The sequence below is a fragment of the Triplophysa dalaica genome, chromosome 13, assembly GCF_015846415.1.
Source record: "Triplophysa dalaica isolate WHDGS20190420 chromosome 13, ASM1584641v1, whole genome shotgun sequence".
NCBI classification, from domain to species: Eukaryota; Metazoa; Chordata; class Actinopteri; order Cypriniformes; family Nemacheilidae; genus Triplophysa; species Triplophysa dalaica.
This window is the reverse complement of record NC_079554.1, coordinates 15,172,334-15,192,143: the sequence shown is the minus strand read 5'-3', so window position 1 is coordinate 15,192,143 and position 19,810 is coordinate 15,172,334. Positions and strand designations below refer to the sequence as shown.

At 37.6% G+C, this 19,810-nt stretch overlaps 1 protein-coding gene across 3 annotated transcripts in view; it reads left to right on the top strand.

Annotated features, from left to right (window-relative positions):
* stxbp5a (syntaxin binding protein 5a (tomosyn)) overlaps positions 1 to 19,810 on the top strand; it is a 79,796-nt gene that overhangs the window by 37,734 nt on the left and 22,252 nt on the right. For all 3 annotated transcript variants that reach the window (XM_056764403.1, XM_056764402.1, XM_056764401.1), the window contains exons 5-12: positions 1,695 to 1,829; positions 8,300 to 8,363; positions 9,620 to 9,703; positions 14,576 to 14,699; positions 16,459 to 16,537; positions 16,710 to 16,864; positions 19,031 to 19,103; positions 19,232 to 19,379. In XM_056764403.1, the coding sequence (XP_056620381.1) occupies positions 1,695 to 1,829; positions 8,300 to 8,363; positions 9,620 to 9,703; positions 14,576 to 14,699; positions 16,459 to 16,537; positions 16,710 to 16,864; positions 19,031 to 19,103; positions 19,232 to 19,379 (862 nt within the window). The remainder of the gene's footprint in view (positions 1 to 1,694; positions 1,830 to 8,299; positions 8,364 to 9,619; positions 9,704 to 14,575; positions 14,700 to 16,458; positions 16,538 to 16,709; positions 16,865 to 19,030; positions 19,104 to 19,231; positions 19,380 to 19,810) is intronic.

Here is a 19,810-nt window from a genome sequence, read left to right as displayed (position 1 = left end):
TTTCTTCGGGTAACTGTCCATCCACAATGCTTTATGCAAAGAGTAGATTCAGAATTGGATGTCAGTGCTCATCATGACAGGCCCTAAGGGTCTTATTTTGTGTTTTCATGCTTTGCCTCCTTGACATAAATGCTTCATTGAATAAGAGATCTCATTTATCATGTTAAAAAAGATTTATTTTGTATTACTTCTGAATGGCTAGTAAATTTCTCTATTTTGTTCCATTTTTGCTTTTCTATGAGGGAGAAAAATAAATGTCAGCAGTCCAAGATGTGTTGTGCTCGCGTTGTGTATTATTGTCTTCTGCCCTCTCGTGTGCGTGCGTGTGTGTTTGACAGACAGAGAAAAGAAGTGTGTTGAGTTTGATGCATGCTGTTTCTCTCAACACTCTTACTCTCATGAATATATTTATAATGCTGTAAGGTGCCAGAGTGAAGTGTTGGGTGCAGGTCTGTGTGTGTGTGAAAGAGGTGAGAGGCAAACCGTCTACACAGCAGCAAAACAAACTAGGCTTTTCTTTATTAAAATTGTTCAGCGTTTGCACCATTTTTTCATAAAAGCACGTTTTAAATGCTTTAGATAATGCCATGCGTGAGTAATATGGCTGTTGTAGTGTTGATTAAACAGAAACTCAATCGTTGACTCCAGTAACTGAGCTCACTGCACTTCTGTTCCTTAGGGACGTACAGCAAAGTACATTTGAGTTGAGCAAGCAGAACTTCTAAGCATTTTTTTTTGGTCTGGAATAACAAAAGTTATGAGTAAACATGTTTGGGTGGAATAAAAGTGCACGGTTCATTAATAGAGCATGTGATTGTCAATATCATGAGCCTGTACTGTATGTACTAAATTTTGCATGCAGTCATTTTTGATGAGGCTTATTTTACCAGCAGGTCCCACAGGAACATGTTATTGCTTCTGTGCTTGTGGTTGCTCTTTAACAGCACAGGAAACTTAATGAGGTTTCAGCTATGTTTTATTTATCAACTTTAAGACGTGTCTCATAAAACAAAGTAGAAGAACTAAAAATAGAAACAAATGAGACTATTTTTGACATTAAGGGGCGAGAAATGAATGTGAAAGGCATAACTTCCTTGATACTTTTAACTTTGTTGAATTAGGAGAACTTAAGTTTTGTAATGGCAGGCTTTAATATATTTAGTGCGAAAACAATTGTCTTTGGTTTTAAAACCAAAATTGACTGTATTTGTGAGGCAAAATTGCACAAGATATTAAAACTTGCTTTCAGGATTGTGTTTTAAATTAAGTTGTTGACCCACTGGCGAAGTTTTAGGCATAAAGCTTATTTAATAAGGTTTACAGTAAGTTTAGAACAGAAAAAAATTGGATATATTTCATAGTGGGGTATAAAAATAATCTATTTCAAGACATATTCTCTAGTTTTTATGTTTTAAGTTTAATGTCTTCAATTTGTTTTGCTTTAGGGATGTTCATTTTTTTACTGGAATACAAGACAGAAATAGTATTTTTTTGCAGCATTTAAGCCATTGTTAAGCTGCTTTATATAACTCTAGCAGGGACATGAATGAGAGCACCCCAGGTATTTGTCGCAGACGCAATAAGCAAGTTTACATTTGTATTCCATTTAATGGGATTTCTGTGTAGGAAAAGCAAATTCGATTTCGATGAAATGTTTTCTTAGCTCTTAATTCTTTAAATCTCTTTTTTCTCAGGATAACATTCTGTCATCTGCCCTTCCAAAGTAAATGGTTGTATATCGGCTCGGAACGAGGAAACATCCACATTGTGAATGTGGAGTCCTTTACCCTCTCAGGATATACCATCATGTGGAACAAAGCCATTGAACTGTGAGTGAAACACACACCTTTAAAGTTATATAATATATCACTGGACCCTGGAAACTGATTTGTAATCGATCACGTTACATTTGTCATTTTTCCTCTATCCATGTTATGTTTTATTTGTAACTAAGCAATCATTTCCATTAGATGCCATTTTTAAATATGCTTGATATTGACCAATTGGTGCTTTTTCTCTGTTCTCTCTCTCTCTCTCGCTCTCTCTCTCTCTCTCTCTTTCTCTCTCTCTCTTGACTTGCTATTGACTTGCTCTCTCACCACCATTCTTTAGAGTTGTTCAATTATTAATTCAAACATTTTGTCAGCAGTTTTGTTTTCCTTCATGACCCACTGAAAGGCCACAATGCCTTTGTGACCCAGACAGGGTTGATACGCATAGATACAGTCATGCATTTACAGGTGTCACATCAGATGAATGTTAGTATAGGCAGGTGTCCTGTCTTGACTCTTTTGTACTCGCACATACACAAGCAAAGTGTCCCTCGCGACAGAAAGGCCAGCTGTTGAATGAGCCGCTCTGCCCTTAGCTGTTGTACCTGTAGTGAAAGACTAAATGGCAGAGTCAACATGACTTAACTCTCACGCCACCAAACAGAAGATGTTCAGCACTCGCTTTCTTTCAATTTTCAAGTTTTAATTTTTTGGTTTCAACAAAAGGTGCTTTGCAATGCTATAGAAGAAGATTTTTTGGTGGAAGGGTTTGCAAAAATAACCTTTCTGTTTCACAAATGGTTCTTTGTAGTGGAAAAAGGTTCTTTAGACTAGAAAAAGTCAAGAACGAAAATCTTATAATAACATTTGACTAAAATGTTTTTTTTGGTGAACCCAATTTTTTTCTTTTAACATTTGTGCTTAACAAATTTAGTTGACCATCTCCTAAAGTGATGTTTTCGCCACCTCTGTTTTTTCCGTATCTGACCAAAATATTTTTTTATGGTTCTGTAATGGTTTATCTACCAGTGTGTTTATGCTCTTTAGTCATTGTAGTATTTTTAATATTTAAAATGTAGGTATTGTTGTTATCCATGATTTTTTTTATTTAATGTTTTACAAAAAAAGTGAATACACCTTATTCAAACCCCCCATGACGCCTTGCGCAAAAGATGGGAGAAACTTCCGTTTCAATGTTAACAAACGTATTTCTGCCGAATTTCAAGTCATTCGTTTATAGCAGATTATAAACTTACCAATTGACAGCCTATATAAACTACATCAGCATACTGTCCCCTACTTTATATAGGATAGATGATGATTTTGATACTTGACGACGGATATTTAGCATTTTTTCTAATTCTGTTGTTGTGACGTAAACCAATGAGCAATTTGAAAATCATGGAGCGTTTTCAATATCTTTAAATGATGTCGATTGTGTGCTATTTAAAGATGCGGTAAATCATATTTATTTTGTGTTTAAAAGCAAACTGCAAAGGAACGGGCCGTGTGCACATATCATAAAGTTGGCCATTATCTAATAAACATTATAATAAAGATCACATGCTTAAGTCGCCTTTTGAAACATTCTCTCTACGTTTTGTTAAAAAGACGATAAGTGGACGAAATACCTACCATACACCAAGTACATCAGATGAAAAATGTACTCCACATGATGTGATATACTCCAACAGATTTTGACATTACGTGGGTAAAATACAGTAAAGAATCCCTGTAAATCCAGCTTACTGCCTCGCGTTTTTATTTAAGACCATACAGTGTGTTGATGAAAACATTAATCTATTTGAACTCCCTTTTAAAACTGCAAACTCTTTTTCACATTCAGCACATTCAGTCTAAGTAATGTTCATTATCTATTTGCTTGAGATAAGCGGTCCAAATCTTTAAAAAAAATCTACAGTTCTTCACAGAGGCAGTCTGTCTTAACTTTAGACCTGTCTGTGAAGCGCTCTTTCTTAAGACATGAAGTAAGCTTCGGCTGGTTTAGTGCAGCCATGAACAGCAGGTGTTGCTCATCATTTTCGAAAATATTGTTTAATAGATTACCACATAAAACCAACAGTATTACAATTCAAACTATGAATCACATTTTCTGTTATCAGAAGTTATCCAAAGTGCAATAAACCACCGATGCTTTCTCACCGGAAGTTATACCCATATTCATTTCTACAGTAGCGCCCCCGAGAATAAAGTGGAAAGAAAAAGTTTTTAATGGTTTAATCGTGTTACACTTGATGAATTTTGGACATTTAGTGAAGTTGAATGACTCAAATCTCGGTATAACGGGAAGAAAGACTATCGGTTGTTTCAGTTTGTTATTTGCCTTATAAATGACAAAAGACAACTTTTAGTTTTACGTTTTTAACCAAAGGTGCTTTCTCTTTATTATGATAAGCAGGTGGTCTAAAAAGAAAGCACTGCACACTCATATGGCAAAAACATTTGCTGCTTAGCTGTACGAAAGTAAACTGTGTATATACATTGTATGTAAAGTATAATTATAGGCTTATATGATTTTCTCAGTACTCAAAACTGAAAATTGACTATTAAAAATGTAAACATGAAGTAAAGAGAAACTCTCACACATACTAAGCGTCTTATAATAGACACTTCTGGCATGATGTCATGATAAAATTAGTCTTGTCCTGTTAAAAAAATCAGTTTTTCACAAACAATGCCACTTTAAAGGGCAGTGCATTGCAGCGAAATACAAAGATCTGTTATACTTGTTTTTTACTCTACAGTTTCACTCCAACTCAGTGATCCTTAATCTTGAATCGTCTATGTTGCAGTACATACGTGATTTTTGCTTGTTTTTTCAAACTGAAGAATACCACCCAATAATTGGCTTTGTCATAGCTTGTCACAGCTGCCAGGACACGATACATTTCTTCAAATTGGCTTTGACATAATATTAAAAAGCAATTTTAAAAACTAATAATTATATTTGATTGATTCAAATGTCACCCTTCTTGTCTATATCAACACACACACAAACAAATTTCATAGTATCTACACTACAACATCTAACACAAGATGGTCTGTGTGTCCGCATGTTTAGGAGGGAGAAATCTGGCATGTCACTCTGCTGTGGGGCCGATAACACGCTGCTGGGTGATGTTGGCACGATGCCAGCCGTTGAGAGAAACAGTTTGCTCTGCAGGTGTCGGGAGGTCTGACTTGTTTGCTTTAAAAGGGGCATGTAGGTTGGCACTTGACTGCGTAGGCTGTCGAGGGATTAAAGGCTGGCATAAGGGAATGGCACGACGCCACATTGTCAAGGGTGTATTGCAGCATGTTACAGAGGTTACAATAGCAGGTGGCTTCAATTTTGGGGCCGCGCCCAGGTCCACTGCACTATAGCACAATCCCGCGGCCATGCCCTTCAGACTGTCAGAATCCGTCTAGACTGTCTATGTGTGCGTGTCTGTTTGCAAGACAGTGATCTGTCATAAATCTAGATCTCAACTGACAAAGACAGTGATGTATGGGTCTCTCCTTGGCCAAGGTTGAGCGGGCGGCAGTAGGTTGCGAGGCATGCTGGGATTGTGTATGGATTGTAGAGTATAGCAGAGTCATTAAAAAGGTATATAAAGGATGCTTTTATGACATTAATACAGAGGGTCTTTTAACTGCCTGACATTCAATTTGGACGGCAGGTATTGCTGCTTAACATAAATGGATGCACTTCTTTACAATGTGAGTAAATTGCATCTTGGATTATGCACGCACAAACAGTAGGTTGGGTTGGAAGTGGATGTCCTTGATTCTTTTTCCTGTTGTTTTTCTGAATAGCAGGAAATTAAACTTGAAGTCAACAACAATTGGAAAGGAAGGGAGGGAAAGAGACTGTCTGGAAATGAGAGATAAACGCATATGGTGTAATAATTATTTTGGACTACAGAAGAGGGTTGTGGTGTATGTAGGTGCAGTTTATGAAATTATGTAATGGCAAGATGTCTTGAGTGAATGAGACAGAGCACAGAGCGAAGGTGGCAGTTAAAGAATGAGACTTTGCCCATCCTATTCCTGTTGCCATGGTGATCGGCTCTCTGAAACCAGCCTGCTCCTCTAAAAGTAAGGGCTGACAGGAGGGAATTGAGAGACAAAAATTTGGAATTTCGAGGTAACCGTTTGTTACTCTCTTAACACAATTGACATCCTGGATTTCCTGCCATTTTCTATGTCTGTGTCATCTACGACCGTGTAAACCAAAAACACACACGTGCACACATGCATGTTGGCATATGTGGTTTATAGCGTCTTTCTATAGCTGTAATGGATATTGTGCTTAGCTAATCATATTTTCTATCTCCTAACCCCACCCCTGAACATAACCCAGTGTTTTTAAAGCCATATGGTTTGATGACACAGAAAGTGTCCTCATAAAACATGTTTATGTCATGATGCCCGTGTTATACCGCATTTGGGTTCTCATAAACTACATATTCATACCCACACAAACATATGCAAACAGGCCTACTATGTCTCTGTGGCAACTGCACTCATTGAGCGTGTGAACTAAATTGAGGTTGCCAGGTGATATAAGTATCCTGGTGGTGGATGTTTTTAAAAAATCTTGACTAAAATCTTCAGTGTTTCTTATCTCAATTGGATTACAGAGCATTCTTTGTTACATCATAAAGAAATCATGATAGTTGTTTGTTACATCAATGCATGTTTGATCAGTGACTTAAAGTGACCCTCTTGTCATTTCAAACCTATTAGACTTTCTTCTGCAGAACACAGAAGATATTTTGAAGAAAGTTGATAACCGAACAGTGCCGGCACCCATTCACTTCTACTGTATGGACACAAAACCAATGGGAGTGAATGGGTGCCGGTGACCAACATTCTTCAAAATACCTTCTTTTGTGTTTTGCGGCAGAAGTCATACAGGTTTGAAATGTCAAGAGCGTGAGAAAATGATGACAGAATTTTAATTTCGGGGTAATGACTTTAAGGAAAGATGTTGCCAGATGTCCTTACATAAATAAATATAAATAATAAATAAATAAAAATATAATATATCTTTAATATCTAAGAAATTCAACTGCATCGGTTTCTTAAAATACAACTTTCTTACATCAGTTTTTGTATCATTGACAATATAAATTTTGCAATAGAAAACACCCTTAAGACATCTCTTAATGTTTCGTGTGTCATATTTCTCCTGTAACCTTCAATTGTATCTCAAACAGCCAACAAACACTGACAGAGAAAGAATTGTAGCAGGACCCCCGTCATCACGGTAACAGACATATATGACTCTGCCCCTCCTCGTCGCACTGTAGCGCAACAGAATGTAGCTGGAGGGAGAGAAGGACCCCTGTCTATGCCACGGCTGTCACCACTATAGGCGTCTAAGACTGTGCCGAAGAACCGTCAACAGCACAGTTGGCCTGCTGGGTAGTCAAAGGGAACAAAAGGATAAGACTCCTGCCAGTACAATCAATGCCTTATGGGCAGGCACAGTATTGCTCGTCACAGTGGCACCTATTGATAGCAGAACGACTTGTTTTGTGAAATATAGAGAGAGAGATGCTGTAAATGTAAATAACAGAGTCTAATCAAGAATATAGTTACATCTAGACTGAATCAGAACATGAGTGTCCTTTTTTGGGATTATTCACCCAAATATTTGTCATTAGACCTTCATGATATACAAATCCTCTATGGCTTTTTTTGGTGTTTGAAACCAAACTACTTTTTTTTCGAAAAGTGTAGTTTTGGGTTTTCTGTTACAATAGGAGTGAACTGGGATTCTCTTCTGAAGCCTCAAAAGGACACCAAAACTATAAAATAACTCCTTGTGACTCATGCTGTGTATCGCCGAGTGTCCTGGAGACAAATAAATGGGTATGTGGTAGAAAAATTAAAGTTTTTGATCGTAGTGTGTACATTCACTAAAGTAAACTGCTGTCTGTGTTACCATAAAGGTAAAAAATGTCCTCAAAAAAATGCATTTTACATTTACATTTAGGCATTTGGCAGACGCTTTTATCCAAAGCGACTTACATTGTTTTATCCTTTACATTTTACATAGGTATTTTTTTATGTGTCTTTAGGACACTTGAAATATATGAGGCATGGGAAGTTTTTGTCCTTGAAGCATAAGAAGAGGAACCCCAATTCACTCCCACTGTAACTTCTCAATCCAAAACACTACAAATGCATCTATCATTTGAAACATCTTTCCATGACGTGAATCTCACTTTTGGATTCTTTTGAGTAAACCATATAGTTTATTCTGATGTTCATGAAACATGATTTCAGTCCATCTTGTCTAAACTCATGCCATCAAACCTGTTTAGAAAACTCACTTGCTTAAAAGGAAGAAAACAGTAATAATCGCATTTCTATTTCACATCCTGTACATCTTTCATAATCTTTCAAAATCACTTCCATGAGCACAAATACCTCCAATTTATTTTTTCCGACCCTCGGTTACTAAAACAAAAGTCTCAGTCTAATCTCAGTCTTATTTCCATCTCTCACTCCCACAGGTCCTCCAAGGCCCACCCTGGCCCAGTGGTTCACATCAGTGACAATCCTATGGATGAGGGCAAGGTCAGCAAGAACCATTAAACTGCATTAAAATGAATAAAAAACTCCCTGAATAATTCATTTCCTGTTACGTTGCACAAAGCTCTTGTTTCCCCTTTGTTCTAAACCCGGAAAACGTTGCTTTCCAACGGTGCAGCACAGTTCAGTAATTGGGTCTAATCTTACACAGCTTGTTAGTAAATTGTTGTTTTGGAAAACAAATGATGGAGGAGATATGAAGATGATGAGCAAATGTTCCAGTTGCTTCCAAATGCAGTTTTTAAAAATTGAATTTACCTTCACTAATTGCCAACACACAGCTAGAGTGGAGCTTAGAGACTCACAGGTATTTGTATGTATGACAGAATGCCTGCCTTGGGAGCAACCCTTAAAGGAAGGGGTCTTCTGGGGTTCTGCCAGTTATTTTTGGCCCCCTGAATTTTTCTTTCACTCCCATTCCACTTCTTAGCCTTTAATGAGCCATCAATCCATAACAAGCTTGCTCACTTCCTAATGGTTTTTAAAGTGCTTATACTCATTGTCCCTCTTAGCTGACAGAATAATGACACTTTATCAATTCACATTCCATCTCTGAATGTCTAAGAAGCGGGATATGACAAGGGTTGTCATTTAAAGCAAAAGTTCACCAAAACATTATTTTTATTTGTTACTTATGTCATTTTAGACGGGTACTACATGACTGAAGTATATACTGTACATTGATGTTGCCTGAAGATTTTTTGCCTTGAAAAATGGTGAAAACGTTTTTTTCTGGTTGTGTTACACAAGAAAAATGATATTGTGCAAAACAAAAATACTTGTAAAACGATTATATTCCAGAATAGAGTAAATATAATAAATCAAAAAGGTAAAATAAAATGTTTAACGTTATTTTACACCTAACTTGTACATTTTCAGTTTTTACCCTTTAATGTAACAATTTTACAGCATTTCAAAATACGTGAAAATTCTGTCGAATAAAAAAATACATAAATACATAACCGTTCTTATTTTAGTGAATGGTCAAAAATAAGATATGGATGTGAATGATAATTTTTTCGAGTGGGGTGTTTTTTTATTATGATGTTTATGACAAAATATAAAAGCTTAAGGACCACAGCATTGAACTTGTTTTTGTTGTACTAGCTGTTCAGACTGTACATTTCTAATTCACATAGTTTATATTCAGTCACTGCATGAACCCGTCATTCACCTCACATGAATCAGTTTACAGGTTCAACAGACTGAATGACGTTTTTTTATCTTTTTTCTCCTGGCAGCTCATAATAGGATTTGAGTCTGGGATCGTAGTGCTGTGGGATTTGAAATCAAAAAGAGCTGAATACCGCTACACTTACGATGAGGTATGTATTGTGACACAGTGCTGTATTCCTGGCTTCTGTCGCCCGCAGTGGCAGCGATGCCGAGAATATGAAAAAGCAAAGATCAAATATTCATGAAGTGTTTTGCTTTGAATAAAGGAAGCTTATTAGATCTCTTTAGGTAAGCGAATGGTTTGTTCAGCTTGGTGCTACAGCATCAAAGAGCATCGCTATTTGGGGGAGATAAGGGAGAGCGAGTAACCTGCGTTGGAGAATTAAGTCCAGCCGTTGTATTTAAATCTTCAGTGTGGCTGAATACTGTGTGTCGGGGCCCATGATGTTAATTAGGTGACAGAACACAAAAGAAGATATTTTGAAGAATGTTGGTAACCGAACATGCCGGTACCCATCAACTTGCATTGGTTTTATGTCCGTAAAATAGAAATGAATGGATAACGGCGTTGTTCGGTTACCAACGTTCTTCAAAATATCTTCTTTTGTGTTTTGCTGAAAAAAGTCATACAGGTTGGAATAAACATGAATAAATGCTGACAGAATTTTTATTTTTGGGTGAACTATCCCTTTAAGCTGTCTTTTTTGTCAACAGTGGCAGTCAGCATACATAAGCTATTATGATGAGCATGATGCGCCCAAAGTGCAAAGGAATTAAAACCGACACACTTTCAGACACAAGTACACACACCCATGTCTCATTACAACTCCTTTCTTCAACCTCTCGTGGTGTGTGTGCGCGTGTGAGAGAGAGAAAGTTAATTTCTCGGAGGACAACTCATCTGCACCCTGATGAATGACTGTGCCTGGGTGGATGTCTGATTTATTCCTGCTTTCATTTATCTTGATTGATTAGTACAGCAGAGATAAATGTCCCACAATTCACTGCTCCATAGGGTAGCAAGGTGTCATTTCGGCTCCGCGGCGACCCATAGAAAATAAAAAACGCTAATGAGATCTTTATAATATCTTAATTGTTTCTCCTAGACACCAATGTGGATGACGCACACTGGTGGTGGTTGAGGAGAGACCCCCTCATATGATTATAAAGCGCTTTGGGTGTACAGCAATACACAATAAAGCGCAATAATAATGCCTCATTCATTCTTTCAATCATTCAATATTATTAGATTGAGAGCTGCATCTCATATTTTAGTCATTGTTTTTTCCTTTAGAGTTTTGGATGTGATCTTAAAAACTGTTCTGAGGTCTCAAAAGTCTACAAATGTATCAAATAATTTGTCATAAAATGTTAGTTCTATATTTTCTATATGCTCTTCCACTGTATGTCTCACTTTCATATTAAACTTCTCTTTCTGTTTCATTTCTATGGCTCACATTTTCACCTTAAAAGGCATATTACTTAGGAATCACTCATCCTTGAGTTGTTCCTAACCTGTTAAAATCTGATTCTTATGATCACAGAGAAGGATATTTGGAAGAATGTTTCCAACTGACAGTTCTGGGGCTCCATTGACTATCATAGTAGGAAAAATAATTGTGTATATTTTTTTGTTTTCCGTTAAACACAAAAGAAGATATTTTGAAGAATTAAGGAAAACACCCAGATTGGAGTGCCTTTGACCACCATGTTTTGACTACCCCAGGTACGTATGTCAGTTGCTAACATTCTCCAAATATCTTTCTTTGTGTTCAACAGAACAAAGAAATTGATACAGATTTGGAACTACTTGAGGATGAGTACTTCCTGAATTTTAGGTGGAGTATCCCTTTAAATAGATACTCAGATACTTAATGTCTCCCGAGCTATAAAAGAGCAACCTCCGAGCAATAAAAGCTTTCCTCCTGGGAGCCGTGGTCAAGCCACGAAGTGCCGACGTTTGTCCATCAGACCCCCGCAGCGCTTTATTGTTTATTATTATGGAGTAGAGAACAGGAAAAGGTTCAGACTGTCTGTAGTTAAAGAAGAGATTGCCTGGAAACCTTTTTATTTTTGAAGGGGTCACAGAAGTGCAATAGACAGCAGAATTCTCATCAGATCGGATCATGGGCAGCTATTAGCGCTGAAGGGGTCACTGAGGTACACTGAGCAGCTGAATTAGCACTGAAGCGGAGATGAGCTGCTGTGCTCTTATACATGGATGGAAATGCTAAAATAAGGAAGACGCACGACTTACAGGCAGACAGTGTGTGGGGTTGTGTCTCTGTGTGGTAATAAGACATTCTGATGTTTTTTTATGCATTGCAATGTGTTTTCTATCATTTTTTAATCTTGTTGGTTAGAGATTTGTTAAATTTCTAAACCTAAGCAAACACTATTAATAAGTCTGTCAATGTCTTTATAGGTGTGTGCTCACTTTTCAGTGGTTCAGGAGTTTGTAATAATGAGAAGCAGAGGACCCTTTTCTGGGTGCATTGTCTTTAACTGGAGGAATGATGTGTTTTGGGTGTATGAGGGGCTGTGGCAGCTGTATTTTTGGACTGGAGAGGTTATGGTTTGTGGCTACCTGCTGTAAAGCCTTCAGACCCTTATCGCTGTAATTGGGCATCTGTGTGCTCAAACGTGTGCGATGGGCTTGACAGTGTCACAGTTCCTTGTCTTTGAGCTGTCTGTGTGGACTTACAGAGAAGACGAAGATATATATACAACTGTACACACTGGTAAAATACAGGTGAAGTCTCTGTCTTTAAGGTGTCATTAATAAGGCAAACTGTCTTATCCTTCAGCCTTTTCTCTAGATGCCACACACACACACACATACATATTTTTGTCACCGTGTGGGCATAGCTAGAAGTCGTAAGGATTTGTTTAGAATAGACTGCTGATGTACTGCATGAATACCACTTTTAAGCATATGAGGTATGTACGGTATTGTATTCCGTAAAGTGTGCTGCATTATTTTTATATATTACATGCATGCAGAAAATGCACAGTGGTTTTCTGCTTTCCTGGGGCTCAGTGGTTAGAGCATTGCATGTGCAATGCCAAGGTTATGGGTTCGATCCGAGGCGATTGCACATAGTCAGAAACAAATGTATCATAAAAAGCAATGTAAGTCGCTTTAGTTAAAAGCATCTGCCAAATGTATAAATGCAAATGTTTTATTTGGTGTTTCAATACCAGTATTGATAATGTGAACACAGAGAAAGATATTTGGAAGAATGCTTGTAACCAAACAGTGTATTGCCACCATTAACTATCCTAGTAGGAAAGATTGCATGATCCATTTGTTTGTTCTGTTCAACAATATATTTAAAAGATTGTAGGAAAGCAAACAGTTCTGGGGCATTTTTGACTTCTATTGTAACTTTTCCTACTATGGTAGTCAATGGTGGCCAAGAACTGTTTGGTGAAGAGATTTTTCCAAATATCTTTCTCTGTGTTCATCAGAACAAAGAAATGTATACAGCTCGAGTGTTAATGATGACAGAATTTTTACTTTTGGGTGAACTGCCTCTTTAAGAGCCATAATAATTACAAACCCTCTATGTCTTATTGTGTATAAGCAGACATTGCAATAATGTTGTAGTTTTTTTTGAAAACCTGTATTCAGTAGATATCGCAATAATATAGTTAAAGTGCAAAAGAATAATGTTGTGCCATATGCACATTGGGCATTATCAGGGTTCAAATGTGTTTACTTCAGTGGGTCGATCTAGCACAGTGGTTATCAACAGGGGGGCCGTGGCCCATAAGGGGGGCCCAGCTGATTTCATAGGGGGGCTCAAGATGACTAATCATTTAAAATTAGACAAAATGAGCATTGGAATAAATGAAAACCCATAAAAACCAAGATGTCTTTTTATTTGGCCATTTTAAATTGAACAAACACATTTCCAGTTAATGTAAAGCAATATTTCCTTTGTGACTATTTGTGAGCTATCGGTTTCAATTTTAGTGAATATGTTAGCAAAATGTTTATTTTTATATCCGTGAAAAATAATAATTTTAAGCAAAAGCACTTTCACACACTGCTCTCCTCTGACTTTGTGCGTAAAACATACAAATATAAATTTTATATATGTCGAAGCGTCCTCGTGTTTCTAAACTGTTGTATCTCTGTTATTCAGCAAAAGCACATTAATGCTAAATTATTCAGTTTTTCAGGTTCCAACCTATTTGCTCTCTACCTTGAAAGGATATATTATGCAAGCAACATAATCCCTCCTAATCACAGTAGCGGTGTTGTGAATGTAGCCTTGCATATTTTTGTGTATGTGCGTGTAACTGCGTTCCGTGTGCATTTGTGTGTGTGTTTGTTTGGCTCCTCCCCTCTGGATGCTCTTGTAATGATGTTGCACTCGGTTCATTGATTAGTTTGGTCTGCTGAGGTTCATCCCCACTGTCTGCAGAAGGCAGAGATACAGCCGGCATCATTATGCTAAGCAAGAGGAGACTGCGCTTAATTAGAAAATAATGAGAACTCTCTTTCAGCCGCCTTTGTGCTCCCGCTCGGCCTTTTCTCCCGATACATCGGTTTCATGCTGCGCGTTCCTTCTCGTCTTCTCCCATCAATGTACTTCTGGTCCATTCATTGTGTTACAACGGCCTGACTGTTTTCCACATAGTATTGCCAAAGCATTCGGTCGATACGAGAACAGTACAAAACAAAGCTATAAAAATCAACGGACCTATTGATGTGGAACCAAGAGATTATGGGAAACACGAAGGAAGTTTATAGTGCTCATAGGTCTTATAAAGCACACAGTCTATTATAAGAAATTGATATACATCTTAAAATAAAAAAACGGTCGGCTCTCTAATGTTAAATGTGTAATCAACCTACTTCCGGTCTCATCTGCCATAATCTTGCAATGAATTCTGGGATTGCATACATGAGACATCACATTTGACTAAATGAAGCATTTTATGGAACATCTTTAAGAACCAGAATAACCAACTTAATTCTCTGTTTTTCTTTCTCTCAATTCCTCACTCAGGCGATTCATTCTGTGGCCTGGCATCACGATGGAAAGCAGTTTATCTGTAGTCACTCAGACGGCACACTGACCATATGGAATATAAAGTCCTCAGTCAAGCCCGCACAGACAATCACGCCACACGGTTAGTGTTCTTTCTTTCTTTCGTCTCACGCAAACAAGACACGCTTGTTTTCTCCAAATCCATTTCCGTAGGAAAATGTGTATAAAATGAATTGCTCCCACCTCTGTTTCACGAGGTCGTATCACGCCTCTCTAAAAGACTTGTCAATTCAGGATTGTAATTTGATTTTTTTTCATTCTTCACAAAGCAGCTTAAAACAATCACCCCCCCCTTATTTCCATTTCAAGTGAAGCTTTCATTTTCAAGCTCATTTTGTTCCTCCGCGGAGACGACGGCGTTTAGTTTGCGAGGCGAGGCTGTCGAGGGGCCGGTGAACCTTCCGCTTTTCCCTTTGGTGCATGTCTACACCTGTTTTATTGAAGATACTCCAATGCAGTCCTCTTTTAATACAACAAGCCCTCTAGTCTCACCCTGCCTCCATAAGAGGAACACATCAGAGCGAAACATGACCAAAACAGAATTGTATAACTTATAGGAAAAAGACAACGTTTGCTATCAATGTTTTTTGTAAAACATTCGCAGATGCCCTATGCTAATAATGTAAAACTCAAATGACATTATTCTGTTGATATCGTGGAACAGTGAACACTTCTGTTTGCACAGAAAATAAAAACTGACAGGAGAGGACTGCTAAGAATCTAGAGTTTATGACACTGGATATTACAAACATCTGTCAGCAATTAGCCACTAACTAGATGAAAAATATTTTGCTTTTACTCATGAACTTCTCATTAATTATCAAATCTCTCATGTTTATTTTGCATAATGAAGTATAGGCGTGCTTTTTAACGGAATTGAACTTTAATATTCATCTTACATTTTTGATCCATCTGTTGAGTTTGTGAAGTTTAACGCTGTTTCTCCTTCAAATGCATGTTTTTATATGTGAAACACTTTCTGTGGGTGTGAGAGAGAAAAGCTCTGTCCCAAATCCTGCTTTGCCCATTGTAATCCTCTACCAGAAGATAATATATATTAACAAGATGCACCACTGACTATGTATCCGGAGGGAATGCAATGCTCAATATGGCAGCTCTAGCTTAGGAAGTCCCCCATAAAAAAGGCCAATCCTCTGGGGCGGAGCTCTACAGAGGCGCTTGTCAACCTGTGCTGAAGCGACCCTTAAAAAAGGTGTTTTAGCGCAATTTGAAGGTCCAGTGTGTAATTTTTGGAGGATCTATCAACAAGAATTCAATATAATATACATAACTATGTGCTCAGAAGTGTATTAAGACCTTCCATAATGAAGCGTTATGTTTTTTTTTACCTTGGAATGAGCTATTTTTATTGACACACACCGGCAGTGGCCTTGCATGGAATTCGCCACGTTGTACAGTAGCCCTGAACGGACAAAACGCTCTATTTCATAAATTTATTTCACAAATACGGGATCTCCTTTGGCAAAGAAGTAAAAATGGGAGGGGTGGAGGGAGCCGTTGGTTGCAAGTCTCAATCTCACCACTTGATGCCGCTAAATTTCGTACGATGGACATTTAAGCTTTTTGTTTCAGGATAATGTCAGGATACATTTTTAAACGTAAATATGCTATTACATTATGTTTTTTCCTCCAGCGATTTTAGACAAACAATATCTGTCTTCCCTCATTCAAGCAGATGAAAAAGCTGCACAGAGGTGTTGCAAACATGGCCGCTTAGTGGCACAACTTCTATAAACGAACCTTGGTCTTCTGCATCATCTGGGAGTGTTGGAGAGTAAAGTTGTGAAGGAATTCTCTGAATGAGTCTGATTCTGTTTCAGGAAAGCAGCCTAAAGACGGAAAAAAGCCAGAACCTTGCAAACCCATTCTTAAAGTAGAATATAAGACCACAAGAGCAGGGTAAGAACACACCTATCCTCATTGGTTTTTTATCAGCTGAGCTTAGTCAAAGAGTAAAATAAATAAACTAAGCTTACAACTTCTAACACACAACACAACAAATACTGTTCTTTTCAGCAGGAAAAACCTTACAAAATTTTAAATGCATGTCGCTTTTTTGTATCCTGAACAGGGATCCATTTATGATATTCTCTGGTGGTTTGTCGTATGACACCGTGGGCCGACGGCCGTGTTTGACAGTAATGCACGGGAAGAGCACGGCGGTGTTGGAGATGGACTATCCCATTGTAGATTTTCTCACCCTCTGTGAAACGCCATATTCTAACGGTACGTACAGCACTTGACTCAATAACACTTTGTACAGCGCAGCACTATTGTAACGGAACAGAAGACTCGTCTTTCACGATCCTCCTTTCTCTCTCTCTCGTGCCTCTCCGTATGTTCTTTAATTTTTTATGCTGACATTTGAACCTTTGTTTTGTTAGGTTGTTCTGTTCTTCTGTGTTCTTTGTAGTTGAGCGTGAGCTCTCTCTGGGGATCGGCTGCCTAGTAATTACATTTTTCATCTTTCTTTTAAGGCTCTCGCTATTCATAGCATCTAGGTCTCTGACTGCATCCGTTTATTATTGCTGTACCCATTTGAATAATTAATCGCTTTGCTGGCTATTTATGAATAATAAGTGATTTCCTTTCCTTAAAAGGCAGCTAAACCAAAGCCTGTCGTGTTTTCAATTTATTGTCCACCTGCAGTATGCATATGTTAAGTTAATGATATGTCAGTAAGGAAACATTGAGTTGTGATATGATAAATACATTTTATATGAGTCTCTGAAATACTTGAAATAGAGAAGCATCTAAAATGTGCTGCAGACAATCCAAGAACAGTGTGGTCAGAATTGTCACAGATGTAGCCAACTGAAAAATAACTAGGACTGCAAACAAATAAGGATGTAAGATTCACTTTGCTCACGATGCGATTCATGATTCTGATCTCACGATGCGATTTCATTCACATCATTTACAGAATGAGTTGAGGCAAACAAAATTAACAACCGCGCTTTTATTATTTCTCTAATGCTGCACAATTCTTTGTAAAATAAAAATACCTGTCAAATAACATAACTAAATAAACCTTTTAAAGGGGTCACACGGCTAAAACAAATTTTATTGTTTGTTTTAGATGTAATGCAATCTGTTAACGTGATTTAAGGTGTAAAACGCTTATTTTCCACATACCGTGCATGTTTACACCTCCTCTTTGCTCCGCCTCTCTGAAACTTTGTGCTATGATTGGCCAGTTAACCAGTGCATAGTGATTGGTCGAATACTGCAAGCATGTGATGGAAATGTAACGCCTTTTACCATATAAGGAACATCAGGTTCAAAAGCAATTGTACTGACAGGTACGCCCACCTTACTTGCATATACATTTGGGCGGTCTTAGTCAAATCATGCCACGAACTGACGTGTCTAATACATGCATGGGCAACTTATAACACACCAAAGACACAGAAAAACACATGTTCGCACCATATGTCCCCTTTAAGACAAAAAAAATTGAATCTCTTTAATATAAAAAATAAGACTTTGTCTGTGCTTTTCCTAACTTGTACTTTTTTAAGAAAATCAACATATCTATGTTCATCAAGTTTGCAGAAAAAACAGTGGCCCCTGCTGTTCAAAACATGTACTGCGATTCAATAACATCTTGAGTCTAATATTATAAACTATTTAAAGCCGGCTCATGATGAATTCGTTACATCCCTACAAAGTAATATAAATATATAATTTGTTGTTTTTGTTGCTTGCTTGTTTTCCATGCAGAAACACAAGATAATGAAAATGTCAAACTGTACATAACTTCTTTCTGTACTTAGAACCCTGAACATTTTATAAAAGCAACACATGGTGCTGGTTTAGCAAATCCTCATTCATCATACACCTTACTCATGCTTACAAAAATAAAAGATTAGTGTCATGCGGCAACAATTTCTCGTCAAATCCGGCATTTTAAATGATGTGTTTGAGGCTTTTTTTGAGGAGAAATAATGAACGCCGGAGGAAGAGAGAAATTGTTCACGGCGTCACTTGCATAAGAGTGCTTGGCTGTGTACGTTTATTAAGCTAGGCCTATATGTGAAGCGGGACATCTTTGGTTCTGACTCATTACTGAGACGTTAGAACGTGTGTGTTGCTGTAATCCGCTGTCGTCATGACTGCTCTGAACTTAGCATTGAGTCTAGAAATCTCCAAGTGAGAGGACTTCTTTTCTGTGCCTTACTGTGAATAATATGTACTCATTTTTCTTAGCCTTTGCTTATATCATGTAGGTTGCTGCTTTAATGTTTTACTGTTCTGCTTTTGCACTTTCTGGAATCATGTGTGTGATGTCTTTTATTTTGAGCAAACCTTATGTTATAGTAATAGTTGTAAGGGGCATCAAGATTTTTTTATTTCACAATTGCACCCGTCATGTTTATCTTTTTGTTGCAGATTTTCAGGAACCGTACGCTGTGGTGGTTCTTCTGGAGAAGGATTTAGTTGTCATTGACCTTGCACAAAATGGGTACGTATTAGGCAATCACTGTTGACGCTTTTTGCCTCACAGTTTGTTATTTGTGACTAACATGTTTGGCATTATCACACCTTTCTCTGATGGCTGGCTGATGGTTTTGACCTGTTATGTTTCCATAGTTACCCCATCTTTGAAAATCCGTATCCCATGATGATTCACGAGTCCCCTGTGACGTGCTGTGAGTACTTAGCCGATTGTCCTGTGGACCTCATACCTGCACTTTATTCTGTCGGGTCTCGCCAGAAACGACAGGGCTACAGCAAAAAGGTGAAACAACATTCATGCAAAGACACACACACAAATAAAAATGTCAGTCTGACAGAGAACCAAGAGAGATGAGCATTAAAGAAATATTTCATGTTCAATTTAACTGAAGATCAGTATGTTTTTGCAACGTAGGTGGAAAACAGGGCACTTGTGGCATTGCATAAAACATCATTTAATGACTTTTTGAAGCTGCAGTACATTTGTCCATTTTTTTTTAAATGAACAAAAATCAGTTTAGAAAGTTCATAAAAGTTGGTCGTCATTTGACTTGAGTTTTGAGTCATGTCGCATTAACACATATTGAAAACAACTCTTCAAGTAACCTTCAATTTTATGTTTCAAAACATGTGAATTGCAGGTTAAAAGTTTTAAGGCTAATTTGTAAAGCTATTTTATGTTAAATCCGTTGTATGATTTCTTCCATTAAAAAA